At 42.4% G+C, this 18848-nt stretch overlaps 1 protein-coding gene across 6 annotated transcripts in view; it reads left to right on the top strand.

Moving 5' to 3' along the window:
* The window catches only part of P2RX7 (purinergic receptor P2X 7), a 49735-nt gene extending 31773 nt beyond the window's left edge, over positions 1-17962 (top strand). For 5 of the 6 annotated variants that reach the window (XM_077747908.1, XM_077747906.1, XM_077747904.1 and 2 more), the window contains exons 9-14: positions 168-304; positions 7915-8005; positions 9308-9373; positions 9459-9608; positions 11385-11486; positions 15055-16706. In XM_077747908.1, coding sequence (XP_077604034.1) covers positions 168-304; positions 7915-8005; positions 9308-9373; positions 9459-9608; positions 11385-11486; positions 15055-15546 — 1038 coding nt within the window. In that variant the 3' untranslated portion in view covers positions 15547-16706. Of the gene's footprint in view, positions 1-167; positions 305-7914; positions 8006-9307; positions 9374-9458; positions 9609-11384; positions 11487-15054 lie in introns of all 6 variants that reach the window. The other variant, XM_077747910.1, reaches the window with a different exon arrangement.
* Positions 17963-18848: the final 886 nt, after the last annotated feature.

The raw sequence follows: 18848 nt of genomic DNA, 5'->3' as shown, positions 1-18848 counted from the left end.
TGTGTGTGTTAGATGGCCTTGTGCATTCGTGACTCTCAAATTTAATCCACATTTTCCTCTAAAAAGAAAACCTTTGCCTTATTGATCATTCCTATGCAGGGAGAGGTCTGGTGGCTGCGTCCCACATGCAGCAGGACTTACAGACTGTGTCTCCTTGTCCTCCGCAGGGAGGAATCATGGGCATTGAGATCTACTGGGACTGCAACTTGGACAGCTGGTTCCATCGCTGTCGTCCAAAATACAGCTTCCGTCGCCTTGACGACAAGACCACCAACGAGTCCTTATACCCTGGCTACAATTTCAGGTAACAGCGCTCCAGGTCAGAATGGTGGCCACTGGGTCTGCCCAAACCTCCAGGCCAGGGTGAATTGCATAACCAGCAGCCAGTGAGAATTAGTTTTGGTTCCCAAGGCAACAAGATGAATGCAAAAATCCTCTAAGAGCTAGGGAATGACTGGATTTTTGTATGAATTTTCTTTTCTTTTGAAAAAAAAAAACAAAAAACAAAAACAGAAACAAAAGTGGACAAAGAAGAACATAGAGAAGAGGATAAAAATCACCAGAAGTCCTCAACTGTGAGATAATGAAAGATAGCCCTCTGGTAAATTTCCCTTCCTCTAACCGACGCTTTCATGCAGCTGCTAGAAGATGGTATCACGCTTATAACCTGCTATTCTGTGGTGCGTTTGCTTTCCCATATCCAGGATCACTCAGAATTCACTGTGACCATCACGTTAATGATGCCAACGGTGGGAGCATAGTAATACCAACAGCCACAACTTAGGGAGGGTCTCTCTGTATACTAGGCCCTCAACATCATCACTTCTCCACCTCACATCACCCTGGAAGGGGGACATTAGTGTTCCCAGGTAAAGCTGAGAAAGGTGAAATGATTTGTCCCAGAACGCACAGCTAACAGTAGCTCCGTAATCCTAACTAACCTAGATCACTCTGACTCATAAACCCATGCACTTTCCCTTCCATCCCATGATTTTCTCACCCGTGCCTCCATTACTGGACATTTGGGGCACTTCCAGTTTTTGTATGACACATAATTCTATGCTGCACATTTGTGTACATAAATCTTTGAATTCCAGAGTGTTTCCTTAGGATAAATTTCTAGAAGTAGAGTTATTGGATCAAAGGTTTTTAACATTTTACCATATTCTTTAAAAATTTTTTTCTAGGGCTCTATTTTTCATCTCTCAGTTTTATATTTGGTTCCTTCTCAAAGCCATCTATTGCTGTTTCGGTGAGGTCCATTCTTACCTTATGGATCCTTTTCCTTCTGTCTGTTTTACTGTATAACTCCTTTCAAGGTGACCCATTACCTGTAGTAACTAGGGTGGGATTTCTTCTTCCAAAGCTTTGGAGTATCTGTTGGTGGGTTTCAGTAGGAAAGACCTTGTGCAAAGTTCTGTGTGTACCATGAGATGTGGAGGCGTTCCTCGGTGGGGATTATGTGATTTTGTCGTCTGTCAGGACTGTGTGAAATCTGTTCATTAACCAGTTCTGGGTTAATTTCTGGGCACTGGAGGTCTTCACCCATCCCTGCTCCCTCGCTCCCATATTTTGATATGACTTAACATATCTGTATCTATTATCTTGTATTTCTGTATGGGAGGTGGTAGGTTTATTGTACCAGAACATCTTAAAGACTGCTGACGCCACACTGTGTCCACACCTGCAGTCCTGTCTGACTTTTAAGGTTCTTTGCAGTACACCTCATATGCTTCTTGCTTCTGGACTTCAGCCCTGTAAGAATTGACTAGAATCCTGGTTCCTCTTCATCATTTAAACCAGCTGGTGCTGGTTTGGTGCTGACCTACTCTTGTTTCAACCCTCTGTACTGTTCACTCCTCTGCCCCCGGCTTTTCCCCAGTGGCGATCCTGTGCCATCCTAACTTAAGTTTCCATGTTACCTCCTATGTCTGGATTGTTTTTTCAGCCTGTTCCTACAACTCTGTCTCAGCACTAACGTGGCCTTTGAGTCCATGATCTCTCATTGCTTCTGCGTGCCAGTCAGCTTTCGGCAACTGTAATTAGAGATGATCATTTTGTGCCCTGATTCTAGACACAAAGTAGGCTTATGCTGTTCCCTTTTCAGAAAGAGTTGCCAGCTACATACCTAGAATAGGAGCTGGCCACCATTTTGCCTATGAAGCCAGTAGGAAATTGATATCAGCATTCCTCATTTATTTACTCATGAAATATATATCGAAGAAAAAATACTGTTGTGCCAGTGGTATATATTGGTAAACGAAACAGACAAAGTTACTTAGCTTATTCTAGTAGGGCATGAATAGAAGTATTTTGTAAGACAAAAATATAAGTAAATAAAAAACTCCAAGAAGGCAACATCATCAGTCATCAGGGAAATGCAAATTTAAACCACAATGAGATACATACCCTCAGAATACGAACAAATTTTTAAAAGCCTGGCAATTCCAAATGTTGGCAAGGAGGAGAAGCAACTGGAACTCTCCTATTTCCCTGGTGGGAGTGTAAGATGGTACAACCACATTAGAGAACTATTGGGAAGGTTCTTATAAAGTTAAACACACATCTATCCTATAATCCAGAAATCTCACTCTCAAGTGAAGAAAGGAATCTCAGGTCCACACAAAGATTTGTACGTGAATGTTTACAACAGCCTTAGTCGTAAGTACCAAAACCTAGAAACAACCCAAATGTCTGGAAACAGGTGCCCGGAGAAATGAATTATGATATATTTATACAATAAAGCACTAGCTAGTATAAATAAAGAAGGAACACGCTGCTTATACATACAACGGCATAGAGGAATCCCACCAACATTATGTTGAGGGAAAGGAGTCAGATCAAAACAAGTCATACTACATGATGCCATTTATATGAAGTACAAGAACAGGCACAACTTTTCATTGATGATAAAAGACAACGGTGGGTACTGGGCTGAGGAGTAGGGGATGGGGGAGGTAAAATAGGAACTGATTGGAAAAGAGCACAGGAGAATTTTCTGGAATAGTGGAATGTTCTAGATCTTGATGGGGTAGGGATAGAGGTTATACAGTGTATTCGTTTGTCAAAACTCATATAACTCAACTCTTAGGACTTGTGTACTTTATTATACGTAAATTATACCTCAATAGAGCAAACAAACGACTCCAACAAGAGCATTTCAAATTTTATTTTTTTTTAAATATTTTTATTTATTTCTAGGAGAGAGAGAGAGACAGCGTGAGCAGGGGAGAGTCAGAGAGAGAAAGGGAGTCACAGACTGAAACAGGCTCCAGGCTCCGAGCTGGCAGTCAGCACAGAGCCCGACGCAGGGCTCGAACCCATGAACCGCGAGATCATGACCTAAGCGAAAGTCGGACGCTTAACCGACTAAGCCACCCAGGCGCCCCCCAACAAGAGCATTTCAGATGATGATACATACTCTGAAAAAAATCAAACAAGATACTGTGATGTAGGGTCGGGGCAGAGGGGGGTGGGGAGTGACCAGAGAAAGCCTCTCCCAAGTTCAGGGTAGGACCCGTACAGATACCATGCACTTTCCTGAGGACTGTGCTTTCCTAGTTAAGAAGAAAAGTAACTGCACAGACAGGAGCCCATGTTAGAGGAACCATCTTGCAAAAATGTGTAGCCTCTCTGAATACCTTTGGTATTAATGGTCCAGACCAGCGGTTCTCACAGTGCAATTCCCAGCATTAGCATCACTTAGGAACATGTTAGAAATGCAAATTCTCAGGCCCTGCCCTGGACCTACTAAATCAAGCACCCTGGGAATTGTCTTCACAAGCTCCCCAGGTAAGAGCCTCTCAAGTGTGAAAAACACTGATCTAGAACCTTGGTACTCAAAGTGTGGTCCCAGGACCAGCAACAGCACGGGCCTCACCTGGGAGCCTGTTGTAATGCAGACTCTCAGGCCCTATGCTTGATTTACTGGATTAAAATCAGCATTTTATTTTTTTAAGTTTATTTATTTGAGAGAGAGAATAGGCAGAGAAGGGGGGGCAGTGGAGCTGAGAGAGACTGAGTGGGGCTCAAACTCACAAACCATGAGATCATGACCTAAACTGAAGTTGGATGCTTAACAGACTGAGCCACCAAGGGCCCCTCAAAATCTGCATTTTAACAAGATTCATGTGCACATTGAAGTTTGAGTTTATTTTTGTTTGTTTTTTTGCCTACACAATGTTTTGAAAGTTGAGGCACTCTACAGAAAATTCTGGACGTCCTACTTTTCTTGAAAAGTGTAACTATTTAGGGGTGAAAAAAAACCCTAAACCATTTGAACTCTGGGTTCATATCCCACACAGCAGGACTCAGCTGGAGGTATCTGTGGTTCCCTTTAGAAAGGGCATGTGTTTTTTGGTTCACCACTGTCTCCACCACTCCTTATTTACTTGGCCTACATCACTCACTTCTGTCATCTGCCTGACATCTGTAGGCATTTGAATTTGAGACCCTTGACTCAAGGCCAGCTGAGATCAAGACACAGGATGCTTTTTGCCTCAGCTGGGTCAATGGAGTTTCATCGCGGACCCTGAAAGCAGCTGCTAGTTTAGGTAACATTCTGATATCCCTGCTGCTCTCCTGAGCAGACTTAAGGCCATTAGCAAGAAGAGACGGTTGGATCAGTGGTCCCCTGACTGTCTTCGCAGGCTCACAGGCTGGCTTCTTTCTTTTCTTTCTTTCTTTCTTTTCTTTTCTTTTTTTTTTTAACAGTCTGCAGAAGCACGCAGGGCAAAGTCCCAAACAGATATTAGCAAATGCCCTTTGAGTCGCTGAGCTAAGCCTGAGAACATCGGCTCCTAGGGAGATTTGAGGTGGTTATGATGTTAATGTTCTTTTAGAACAAAATGGTAAAGCATTTGTTGTCTGGAATGAGCATCAAAAGAAATCTTTGGCCAAAAATAAATTGTCAAGTCCTGATGGAAAGTTGGACAGGTTATTTTCAAATAGCCACTCAAAAGAGAAGGGAATTACAGGTTAAATGAGGTATACGAAAAATATATATAACTTCCAAAAACAGAGGAAGTTGAAGAAGTTGATCATATTACAGAACTTTCTCCTTTACCAAAAGATACATGGCAAACGGTCCTTATTCGGTGAACATGTGATTCAGTTTATTTACAGCAAGTATAAAGTAGGGCAGACCTACACCGTATGCCCTATGCTCTTTTCTGATTCAGAATGGGTACATCCATATGTTAGTTTCCTGTGCCTGCTGTGACAAATGACCACAAACTTGGTGGCTTATAACAACAGAAGTGTATTCTCTCAGTTCTGGAGGCCAGAATCTAAAATCAAGGAGTAAGCAGGGACACACTCTCTGAAGTCTCTAGGGAAGGATCCTTCCTTGCCTCTTCCAACTCCCCATGGTCCTCCCTGTTCCTTGACTTGAGGCTACATCATTCCAGTGATGATCCTCCCTCTTTACATGGGATTCTCCTCTGTGTTTCTGTTTCAACTCTTCTCTCCTTTCTCTTATTAAGACATCAGTCATTGGATCCACCCTAAATCCAGGATGATCTCATCTTGAGATCCTTAATCACATATGGAAAGACAATATTCCCAAATAAGGTCACATTCACAGGTACAGGGGTTAGGCACTTGGACCTACCTTTTTGGGGGGCCATTATTCACAAACCATCACAGCATGCAAAAAACAATCCTGCTCAGAGCATGGACCACTGACCACATGCATCAGATCCATCTGACACCTTTCTAAGAACATCTCAGAACTTCTAAAATCACCCCCTGGAGGGTAAGGCCCAGAAATCTACTTTTGAACACACTTTCCATGTGATTCTTATCCTGAGTTCAAGAGTCACTGTACCAAGACCCTTTAGCTTTGTGTATTAAAAAAATAAATCACTCAAAAGAGCAGCAAAAGAAAGAACAATCATGGAATGAGAACAATCAGAAGCAAAGAAATCAAAACCCCTCCAGCCAGAAACAGGTGCTGAAGTACTTGGGAATATCTAACTGGTCTCAACATCACATTTTGAGAATTAAAAGAAATTAGAGTTTCAAATGCTCCATGGTCTATTCTGGAGGAGCATCTGTTTTCTTCTTCCTCCACGCATGTAAATAGATTGTCAATTAATAACTCAGAAAGAAAATGCCTTACCTAAAAACCACCACCAAAAGGTGGTAAGAGGGAGAGATGGATTTAAAAGTTTTGTGAGGCATGTGGTTTAAGCCTTCCTATTTATCCATGAAAACAAAACATTCTGCTTTTCCTGAATGCAATGCTGGGGAGGGCTGTGTATTTGGGTGACTGTGATTTGTGCCCAGGTCTTAATATATGAAGATGGCTGAGTAATGACATGGAGAGGTCACTGTCACTGAAAGAACTTTATTACTTACATTTTCCAAGAGGAGGGACACATCATGCCACACAAATTCATGGGGGGAGCACCAGATTCGGTCAGGAGGTGGCCCAGAGCCTTCGTTGTGTTTTCCATGGGACAGACAGGGCAGGGCAGGGGAAATGGCATAGGATTTGGCTGGCTTGAGTAATGTGGGCAGGCTCTGGGCTACAGGTACAGTCTCCAGTTGTCTGGTACCTGGCCCTGGGTGACTTGGTGCCAGGGAAATATTGGCCAGGGGTTGAGGGGGTGGTTGGGGATATGGATTTGGGGTTAGTCAGAGGGTTCCTAATTTGATTTTCACTCACTCACAAAATCTGGGTCTCTGGGAAGATATAAACAGTTAGTTTGGCCCTATGATAACAGATGCAAATAGACAAATACAGAATCTAAGAAAATACAATTAGAACAGATTGCTGAGGGGCACCTATCCCCGATCCAGCAATTAGTATCTAAGATCCCGCCACCGCTCTTTGTTCTAGAAGCCAAACCCTCTTAAGAAATAATCAGATTTGCTTGAAGCTATTCTTAAACATTTCTCTGCTTGTTGTGCCTGTATTGGTTAAAAATTGTTCATTTTAGGGGCGCCTGGGGTGGCTCAGTCAGTTAAGCGTCCGACTTCGGCTCAGGTCATGATCTCATGGTTCATGGGTTCGAGCTCCACGTCAGGCTCTGTGCTGCCAGCTAACTCAGAGCCTGGAGTCTGGTTCAGATTCTGTGTCTCCCTCTCTCTCTGACCTTCCCCTGCTCACACACTCTCTCTCTCTCTCTCTCAGAAATTTAAAAAAAAAATTGTTCATTTTAATCTTAAACGAGAAGCAGATTTTCTTTTTCTTTTTCTTTTTTTTTAAATATTTTTTTATTATTATTTCCAGGAGAGAGAGAGACAGCGCGAGCAGGGGAGGTTCAGAGAGAGAGGGAGTGACAGACTCTGAAGTAGGCTCCAGGCTCTGAGCTGGCAGTCAGCACAGAGCCCGACGCGGGGCTCGAACTCACGATCCGCGAGATCATGACCTAAGCGAAACCGACTAAGCCACCCAGGCGCCCCGAGAAGCAGATTTTCTATTGCTCTGTGATTGTGGAAGAAGAAGAGGTGACGTACAGAAATGGTTTTTCAGAGGGCGCCTGGGTGGCTTAGTCGGTTAAGCGTCCGACTTTTGCTTAGGTCATGATCTCGCGGTTCGTTGTTTCGAGCCCCGCGTCGGGCTCTGTGCTGACTGCCAGCTCAGAGCCTGGAGCCTATTTCGGAGTCTGTATCTCCCTCTCTCTCTGACCCTCCCCTGCTCACGCTGTCTCTCTCTCTTTCCTAGAAATAAATAAAAATATTTAAAAAAAAATTAAAAAAAAAAAGAAAAAAGAAATGGTTCTTCAGATTCAAAAGAGTAACCTGTGGGTTTGGATTATGTTCGCAAAGTAATCGCTCTGTCCACTGCGGCAGAGCTAGAGGATGAACAAGGAAGATTAGCCCAGCCCCTGTTTGGGGTTTTCCTTTCATGAAATACCAGCGTGTTCAGATAGATCTTTATAAACATGGATCCTTCTCCTCATACAGATATGCCAAGTACTATAAGGAAAACAACGTTGAAAAACGGACTCTTATAAAAGTCTTTGGGATCCGTTTTGACATCCTGGTTTTCGGCACCGTAAGTCTCTGCTCCAAGCCACTGGCATCTCCATTCCTGTGACTGTGTCCTAATTATTGCTGTAGTGCCTCAAAGGGTGAATGTTTCCACCATAGTCATTAGCTGGGACTGTGCATGTGGGATAAGAGGGGGAAGAAATGTCCTTGGGGTCCTGTCCATGATGAAGTCATCTGATAAGTATAAGAAAGGGACTGGAAAAAAATTTTAATATTCAATTTAAAAAATACTCTGATGCTTAGAAAAAGAGAAAGAGAAAGAAATCTTTTTGCAACTTTGAGCCAACTCAAACTGGCTTAGGGGGGAAAAATTTTTTTTTAATCTCACATAGCTGAAAAACTCAGGGGCAGTTAGTTTTCAGGCTTCAGGCATGGCTGGATCTAGATGTTAAAATAACATCATTAGGAATCTGCCTCCCTCCATTTCTTACATCTGTTCTCCTCTATTTTGGCTTCATTCTCAGCTGCCCATCTCTACACAGTGGTTTAAGGCAGCTTCTTATATGTTGCTAGGTTAGCAATGCAAAGAGAACATGTCTTTACTAAAAGGTTGAGGAAATGCCTCAGGCAGCTGCCATTGGCTCTGACTGGCCCAATATGGGCCCCATGCCCACTGCTGAACTAATCACTATGTTTAGATCATACCATACTCTCAATGGCTGATCTTGGACTTGCCCTGAACCAGCTCATTGCCCCCAGACTACGTGAACCAAGTATGGACAGAGATGGTTCTCCAAAGGAAAACTGGAGTGCTGTCTCCAGAAGGAGGAGGGAGGGGGTGCCGGGCATGCAAAAATCCATAGATGCTCACAATGCCTTGTCCAACAGTATATTATTTATGTCATACAGTGGGAAGCAGCACAAGAGTCAATGAGATAGAAGCTGAGGGGATGGAAAGACCACCAAGAATAAAAACCACAAGGGCACCTAAGGGAAGACCATGCAGACATTCTTTCCCTCTGCTTCCAAAGTAATGGCAAATCGTTTTTAGGGCAAACTTGTCTGAAACTCTCACCTTGTATGGGAAAACAACAAATCTTTAATGGTTCTCCTCTCAGTGTGTGGGTTCCAATGCTTTTTTGTTTAAAACACTCATGTTTTCAAGCACATCCCAGAAGGCAGAAGCAGGATGAATGGGAATCCTATTTTCAGTCTCTGTGGTCTTTGTTGCCGTGAACAACCTGGACGCGTCTATGGAAGTCACGGTCACAGACTCCCTCCTCTGCTGGAGCTAACAATTACATGTTAGAGCAAAAGAGTGCTGCTCTGAATGTCAATGAAGTAACCTTTCCCATTCTGTTTTCAGGGAGGGAAATTTGACATTATCCAGCTGATCGTGTACATTGGCTCGACCCTGTCCTACTTTGGTTCGGTAAGGGATTCTTTCCCACACTTTAGGAAAGTGATTTGGCAAAAGGAAATCTCACTAACATGGCTCTGGTCTGGGTTTTTCCCAGGCCACTCTGTTCATTGACTTTCTCATCAACACTTACTCGAGTAAATGCTGCCGATCCCACATTTATCCACGTTTCAAGTGCTGTGAATGCTGTGTGGTCAATGAATACTACTACAGGAAGAAGTGTGAGACCATCGTGGAACCGAAGCCGGTAAGGCATATCGCATCAGGAGGTACCAAAACACCCAGAGAGTATGTCAGATCACTGAGAACCGGGCAAAAATAAGGCCAATATCACAAGTGCAATCCCATGGTGGACAAGTCTCTGGACTCTACCCTGATCCACTACTCTCAGATGAATCCCTTTTGGTCTTAGGGAAGAATAGAAATAAAAATAAAGAGGAAAGATAGAGAATAAATTTTTATGGTCTAGGACTTGTCAGTTTCATCAGCGTTATTTATTTGGTTCAGAAAAAAAGGTATAATGACTTTGGAGAACAATTTGGCAGTATCTAATAACATTTAAGTGGGACATACTTTACAGCCTGGCGTTTTCACTTCTCCATATCAACTCTTGAGAAACACTCACGTGAGTGCCCAAACAGTACCATGCACACTTGGTCCACTGCAGTGCTGTCTGTAACAGTGAAGAAAGAGCATCTACCCAAGTGTCCAACATGTGGATGGTGAAAGAAACTAAGACCGGTCCATAGCAAGGAATGCCAGGCACCCATTTAAAAGAATGAGGTGGATAATAATAAAAGCAAACATTTATATACCACTTCAAAGTGCATCGTATATATTAATTCACTGAATCTCCACAACAACCCTATAAATAGATGCTACTATCATCTCTTTCTAAAGATGAGGAAATTGAGGTGCAGGAGGGTTAAATAATTTGCCCAAAGTCATACAGCTACTCAGTGGGAGAGCTGAAACTCCAACTTTAGGCAGGCTGGTTTCAGAATCCAGAACCCATCTTCATGACCACTACGTCATAAGTACTGGCATGAGCAAATATCCAAAACATGTTGTTGAAAGCAAAATGGCAAACTATAGAATAATATATATGGCATGATATAGCCATGATATATAGGCTAAAACACAACTACAGACATATACTAATTTTATGTATTTTCTACATGTATATTATATGTGTACACACATATATTCTATATATCTTATATGTATTCTCTATATTTTCCACATTTATTATACATATGCACATTTGTATATAGGGAGGGTAACATATGTACACTAAAAGGTACTGGACACACATAAAAGTGACAACAGTGATTCCTTCTGCAGAGGAGCCTAGGATGGGGGACTTGTCAAAGGGCATTTTAGTTCATCTGCATTGTTTCGACTTGCTTAATTTGGGTTTTACTAAGCAAGTCCCCTACACTTGGCTCCATGATTTCCTCCAATCAAGGAGTAATCTCCAGTACTTAAAACAACAAAGAAGGTTTATCTTTTCCTCATCCAAGAATATTATTGTTCTTTCCGAGCAGCTGAATGCATGATTCACTGGCCACTGCACATGTATTATACAATTTGAAATAAAAGTTCATTTTTGAAACTGAAAATAATTAACCATTTCATGGCCCAAGATGGGATGAAATTCAACAAGATAATAAATAGCTTAAGTTGCAACAGTAAAATTTTCTGTAGCTATTCCATCTAGAGTAACTGAAATTGAGGGAACACAACAAAGGACTTTTACATTGCACGTCAGAGACATAAAAACAGCAGGTAGTAAGGTGGGGAGACTCCAGGCCCGCATATTACATGCTTAGGGTTCCACGGCTAATTTACCTGTAGACTCAGACATCATCCATTCTTGTCTAGCGAGAGTTTTTGGTCAGCTTCTCTAACAGTCTGTCATTTGGCACATAGGAATAACATTTGCCTTTAGATATGTTTCAGGTGTGTGATTGTTGATAATTCTGTACAAAAATGGTTAAAAATTTTAACCCTTTTTTCCTAGACATTAAAATATGTGTCCTTTGTGGATGAATCCCACATTAGAATGGTGGACGAGAGGCTACTTGGGAGAAGTCTACAAGATGTCGAAGGTGAAGAAGTCCCAGTAAGTTAAAACATTGTCTTTTTTTTTTTTAAAGAAAAGCTACTATTAAATATAAATATATCTATAAATTTGGGTAAGTCACAATTGATGAATTTTAACACAGTTAAGTACAAGTAACCAGCACTCAGAATATTATTAGCAGAAGCACTTTTCATGCTTCTACCCAATCACACTACCTTCCCTTAAAAGTCATCATTGTCCTGCACCCAAAGGTTAGTTTTATCTCTACCAGAATATTACAAAATTTGAATCCTGTATATATTTAGTATGCTCTGTGGAGTATCTGGCTTCTTGCATTCAACATTATTTTTGTGAGTCATCCATGACACTGAATATAGCAATAGTTCATTCTCATTATATATCACTTCCATTTTACAAACGTCCAATTTATGGACATTTAGGTAGTTTCCAGTTGGGAGCTCATGCCAAAAATGCTGCCACGGTAAACATATGGTGCCTACAAGTAGACCTGATGGATCAGAACACAGGCATAGGATACCACCAAACCATTCTCTAAAGGGGGTGGGGGTTTTTCTTGAGAGGGGCAGGGGCAGAAAGAGAGAGAGAGAGAGAGAGAGGCCAAAGAGGCTCCAAGCTGTCAGCACAGAGGTCTGCACTCTCATGAACCATGAAATCATGACCTGAGCTGAAATCAAGAGTCGGTTGTCTGACTCAGCCACCCGGATGTCCCTAAAGGAAGTATTTTAATTCCCACTCTCCTCAGCAGCTCTGATTGCTGGATGTCTTCATTAACTGTATCATTTCTACAGCTGCCATAATAAGTCACCACAAATTAAGTAGTGTAAAACAACAGAAATTCATTCTCTCACAATGCTGGAGCCTGGAAGTCTGAAATCAAAACGTTGGTAGGGCTCTGCCTGAAGGCTCTAGGGGAGGATCCTTCCTTGCCTCTTTCAGCTCCTGATGTTAATTACATCTGCTAGGACCTTTGGTACAATACCTATTAGATGCTGTAATAGCAAGCCTCTTTGCTGTAGGGGTTTTTTAAAGTTTATTTATTTTTGAGAGGGGAAGGGAAGAGAGAGCAAGTGGGGGAAGGGCGGAGAAAGAGGGAGAGAATGAGAATCCCAAGCAGGCTCCACACTGTCGGTGCAGAGCCCAATATGGAGCTCAAACTCATGAACCTTCAGATCAAAACCCGAGCTGAAATCAAGAGCCAAACACTTACTGACCGAGTCATCTGGGCACCCCTGCTGTAGGGTTTTAAAAAATGCTTTATGGATTAAGAAAAGTCTCCTCTGGGGTAGCCTGGGTGGCTCAGCCAGTTGAGTGTCCTACTTCAGCTCAGGTCATGCTCTCACAATTTGTGAGTTCGAGCCCCACATCTGGCTGGCTGCTGTCAGCACAGAGACCACTTCAGATCCTCTGTCCCTCTCCCTCTCTGCCCCTCCTCAGTTGCATTCTCTCAAAAATAAATAAAAATTGAAGGAAGGAAGGAAGGAAGCCCCTCTGTTCTCAGCTTTCTAAGAATTTTTATCATAAATGGATACTGAATTTTAAAATAATGCTTTTTCTACCTTTTAAAAAAATGATCAATGAGCTTTCCTTTTTTCTATAATGTGGTGAATTATACAAATTTATTTTCAAATATTAAGCCAACCTTGTATTCCTGCAATAAAATCAATTTAAATATATATATTATTCTTTGTATTTATTGCTGGATTTGATTCACGAATACGTAAGATTTTTTTATATCTCTTATTGAGAGAGGCTGACCAAAATTTTTCCATTCTTGAAATGTCCTTGCTAGATTTGGGTATAATGTGAACTTGGGGGAAAGGACAAATACACATAACATAAAAGTTACCATTTTAACCATTGTAAAGTGTACAATTCACTGACATTTAAAATTCAAAAGTTCCTCCGTCAAGTTCCTCCTAATCCTCCTATACGTGCAAACTTGACGGAGGAACAAGGGGGAGAAGAAGGGCAGAAATGGTGGGGGAAAGGGAGAGAGGCAAACCATGAGAGACTCTTGAATGCTGACAAAAACTGAGGACTGATGGATGTGGGGGGAGGGGGGAGGGGCATGGAGGAGGGCACTTGTGGGGATGAGCACTGAGTGTTATGTGGAAACTAATTTGACAATAAACTATTAAAAAAAAATAAAAATAAAAAATAAAAAAAAATAAAAATAAAAAAAAAAAATAAATTTCTAAAGTTGATCCACAATGCTGGGCAACCATTGCACTATCTAGTTCCAGAACGTTTTCATCAACCCAAAAGGAAACCCCGTATCTACTCAGCAGCGACTCCTTATAGCCACTTCCCCCTAGTCCCTGGAAATCATTTTTTACCCTGGCAATCTGCTTTCTATCAGCATGGATGTGCTTATTCTGGACATTTCATATAAATGGAATCACACAAAATTTGTCATGTTGTATCTGACTTCTTTCACTTTTCATATTGTCTTCAAGGTTCATCCATGTGCTAGCAGAGGGCAGTACATTGTTCCTTTTTTTTTTTTTTTAGCTAAATAATATTCCACTGTATGCATATAACATATTTTTAACAAACTATAGGAATCTCTGATCTCTGAAAGTACAAGTCTTTGGACATAACATTTTCATCCATTCATCATTGGCAGACATCTGGGTTGCTTTTACCCTTTGGCTATTGTAAATAGTGCTGCTGTAAGCACTCATTATAAGAACTATTTAATTTAAAGAAACATACTCAGGGCACCTAGGTGACTCACTTGGTTAGGTGTCCGACTTCAGCTCAGGTCATGATCTCGTAGTTCGTGAGTTCAAGCCCCACGTCTGGCTCTGTGCTGACAACTCAGAGCCTGGAGCTTGCTTTGGATTCTGTGTCTCCCTCTCTCTCTGCCCCTCCCTCGCAAAAATAAATAAATAAATAAATAAAATAAATAAAGGTACTGACTCAAACTCTGCGAATGAAGATCTATGTTACAAAGAATAGATATAAATGATGGCAATTATGGCTACTTCTCTTGGAGGACAGCAAATGGATTTGCCAGAAGAGGGAGCCTGGTGGAAAGGGAGAGAGCAGAGCAAAGTCAACAAACATTAACTGCCTACAGCGTGCTGGGTACCATCCTAGGCATTGGGGATACAGCAGAACAGTAACAAAACAGACAAGGCCTCCACTTTCATGTGGAGGAAGAATCATCAGGTGAACACATCAACTAAGATTATTTCAGATAGTGATTAGGACGGTGAAGAACACAGAATCTCATGATGTGCTAATAAAATGACGGGGATGGTGGGGAACTCCCTAGATTGGGTGGTCAGGGTAAGAAGGTCTCTCTGAAGAGGGGATACCTGCCTTGAGGCCCGGCTATTCTGAATTTCACTTTCCTAATCTGTAAAATGGAGATAAGGACATATCTCATGAGATTCTTCAAAGGCTAAATGAGACAAGTTTATAAAACACTAGCACTGTCTTGATATATACATTTGATAAATGAGAGCTACTAGTATGCATGGGATATTAGGTGTCATTTTATGAATTAATAACAAAATTAAAGAACCTAGAAACCTACGGGCTGTCATTGCTGACGGGCTTGGAAACTTGACTTTTTCAGAGACCCTCAATGGACTTCACAGACTTGTCCAGGCTGCCCCTGTCTCTCCGTGACCCACCCCCTATTCCTGGACAACCGGAGGAGATGCAGCTGTTAAGTGAAGACGTGACTCCTAGATCTGGCAACAGCCCCGCCTGGTGTCAGTGTGGACACTGCCTCCCATCCCAACTCCCTGAGAGCAGCAGGTGCCTGGAGGAGCTGTGCTGTCGGAAAAAGGCTGGCGCCTGCATCACCACCTCAGAGCCATTCAGGAAGCTCGTCTTGTCCCGGCGTGTCCTGCGGTTCCTCCTGCTCTACCAGGAGCCCTTGCTGGCGCTGGACGAAAATGCCAACAGCCGGCTGCGGCACTGTGCTTATAGGTGCTACACTACCTGGCGCTTCGGCTCCCAGGACCTCGCCGACTTTGCCATCCTGCCCAGCTGCTGCCGCTGGAGGATCCGGAGAGAGTTTCCCAAGAGTGAAGGCCAGTACAGTGGCTTCAAGAGTTACTGAAGTCACGGGGCTGAGCAGTCATGTGAACATGACCTTTGCACCCTGAGCTTGACCTGCAAAGATCTGTGGCCAAATTTTCAGCCAAAGGGAAATGTGTTTTCCTCTCCGGCAGCTCTATGTGTGTCAGAGAGCAGATCAAACAAACAGGCACATAAGCCGGAACCCCTCAGCACGGACCCAGAGTCAAGAGATTCAGAGTCTCAATTCTGTCCCTGGGAAGTTGTGTGATCCTAGGCCTTTAACCTCTGTACTTCAGATGCCTTATTACCCAGCCCACCTCACAGAGATACTGGGAGGACAAATTGGCAGACTGTGCATGAACTTTCTTGTTCATGCATGAAGAACAACATGAATGCAGAGCAGCTCCTTATGAAGCCAGAGAGGGATAATGCACAACTATGAACAAACCCTTTGGGGGCTGGATGGAGAATGTGGATGATTAAAAGTGGCCACAAATTCTTTGGCCCTGGTCCCTCAGAACCTGGTTATGTCTCCTCCCCTTGCATCTGGGCAGCTCTGATTGCTTTACCCAATACTAGAAGTGATGCTGTGCTAGTTTGGGGGGTTTTGGTCTTGAGGCTGACAGCTTTCACTTCCGGTCCCTTGACACGTCTGCTGTGAAGGTATAAAAATCTATCCTGAGACCACCCTATCATGAGGAAGCTCAAGAAGCCACATGGAAAACAGAGACGCCCAACCAGTCCCCAGCTTTCAGGCCTCCAAGCTGGTCACTAGACATGGGAGCAAAGCCTTCAGGTGACCCCACACCCTGCTCACATATTACTGCAACTGCACAAGACGCCTTTCAGGGAACCCACAGAACAAAATTGTTGCTCTTGTTGTTTCAAATTTTATTTATTTATTTTGAGAGAGAGAGCAAGCACGTGTGAGGAGGGGACAGGCAAGGAGAAAAGAAGAGAGAATCCCAAGCAGGTCCGCACTGTCAGCACAGAGCCTGGAGGAGGCTCAATGCCACAAGCCTGAGCTGAAATCAAGAGTTGGACGCTTCACCAACTGAGCTGCCCAGGCGCCCACAGAATTGTTTTAAGACACTAACTTTGGGTTGTTTGTTACACAGCAACAGATGACTGGGACAGAGAGCAAGCCTGACTCACTGGAACAGAGGCTCAGCCAAATACCTGGACCACCACGGAAGTTCCTTAGGGGTTTAGGTGTCTGTTCAGCAATTCTATCAGGGCTGCAGACCAAATCAGGTAACCCACCAGACCAGCTCTGGAATCCATCCAATCTCACTGCTGAGCTACCCAATGCATTCTAATCCACATCCTATTTCTCTGACTGGGAGTAGCTACTGCTATTAAAAACTAGAAAAGGCCACCTTTATGCCTTTAACATCCTGTACTTTGCAGATAGTTAGAATGGATGAGGTTTGGATGCTCCTTAAAAATTAACTCCCACCCAAACCTTTCCCATTTCTATATGTCAGGTGCTAAGAATATGAAAATGGACAGTCAGGAGGTTTTAGAATCCTCCTTCAGGATTTCCTTTTCATGATTTTGGCACTAGAATTGATTATTCTAAACAACTATTTTAAAGAATAGAGACCATGACTGATGAAAGATCTGTGATTTTTTTAAGACAAAGTACAAGATTTGCCATTTCGATACTTCTTGAAAACCAGATGTTTTCTACTGTGTTAATGTAAAGCAAATATGAACAAAACACTTTTTTGTTTTCTGACCCATTATTTTATCTGGCTTTAAACTCAGGAATAAGCTAGGCCAGACTGAACTCTCATTTTTGCTACTGTTCAGAGACAGTAGATTATATAGGACTTTTTATATATGTGAGATCTTTTTGAAAAGTGAATGATATATTACTTCTTCTGAATTTAAACTTTTACTTTTAGAATTCTATGTAAGAGCTACAGATTTCCATTCTGACAATCTCTAAGTCTTTATACTTTTGGGGGGGGGGGTTGTTTTTGTTTTTTGTTTTTTTGGTGCCTTCTCCCTAGTATGTTTCTATCACCTCTAGAAGCCGCAAATGGAATCAGAATGTAGAATGACAGGTAGTCACTGGATCCACCTACTCTTTTCCTCCATCTTCCTCACAGATGCTTTAGGCGAGAGGGTGATGTGTTATGCCAACCATGTGTAAAATGTCTTACACTTCCTGCAATAACATTCGCCATGTTTGTATCTTGTTTTTAGCCTACTGCATAAAGTAATGTCATCAGCAAAGGCATCCTAAGGAGTATCACCCTTTGTAGGGTCCGTTTCCTTGTACTCAAGTGCCAGGTGGTCACTGTCTCCTGTCTGTGCTCATGCTTTCTTGTAAACGTTGGCTGATTTCATGTAGCATTGGTAATGAACTTGCATTCTTCTCTTCAGAGGGCACAAGTCTTTAAACACTTCCTAATTGTAGCTTGGCAATGTACATGTCTTAACTAGACTGTTTTGATAATAAAAAGTAATGTATAATTTATGATTACTGAAGTGCTTCTTTTACTTCCTTTTCTCAGAGGATCCCCAAATCACAGTTCATTCACTGACACTTTCACTCAACATATATTCACAGAAGCACTATAACATAATAAGATATATATTTGGTCTCTATTCCCAGTTCCTGGCACCGAAAGATACATATTTGGTCTCTGTTCTCAGAGCTCCTAAATCCCTTGGAATTTTCTGGGTGTTAAGAGTATCTTGTATTCTAATAGGCAACTCTTGGTGGGCTCCTAACTTCAGGACGGGGGCTGGTATCCAGAAAGATGAAGCCATGATCGGAAGCTTAGAACTTTGAGCCCCACTTCACATCCTCCAGGGTGGAGATGGATTGGAAATTGAGTTAATAACTGATTATGCCTACATGATGAAGCTCCCATAAAAATGTCTAAATTACAAGATTTGGAGAGTTTCTGGATTGGTGAATACATCTACATGATGGGAGGGTGGTGTTTCTCAGCTCCACAGAGACAAAAGCCTCTGTGCTCAGGACCCTTCTGCCTTGCTCTATGTCCTTCTTCATCTGGTTGTTCATCTGTATTTTTTTTTTATTATATCCTTTATAATAAACAGGTAAATGTAAACAAGAGTTTCCCTAAGTTCTATGAACCATTACAGCAAATGATTGAACCTGATAATGGGGTTATAGGACCCCCCAATTTCTAGCCAATTGGCCAGAAGTACAGGTGACATCCTAAAACTTGTGACTGGAGTCTGAAGTGGGGGACAATCCTGTGGGACTGAGCTCTCAACCTATGGAGTCTATGCTAACTCCAGTAGTTAATGACACAGTTGAGTTGTAGGACACTCAGCTGGTGTCTGGAGAGTTGGAGA

The sequence above is a fragment of the Crocuta crocuta genome, unplaced genomic scaffold (assembly GCF_008692635.1).
Source record: "Crocuta crocuta isolate KB4526 unplaced genomic scaffold, BGI_CrCroc_1.0 scaffold29, whole genome shotgun sequence".
In the NCBI taxonomy this organism is placed as follows: Eukaryota; Metazoa; Chordata; class Mammalia; order Carnivora; family Hyaenidae; genus Crocuta; species Crocuta crocuta.
This window is presented reverse-complemented; position numbering and strand designations above follow the sequence as displayed.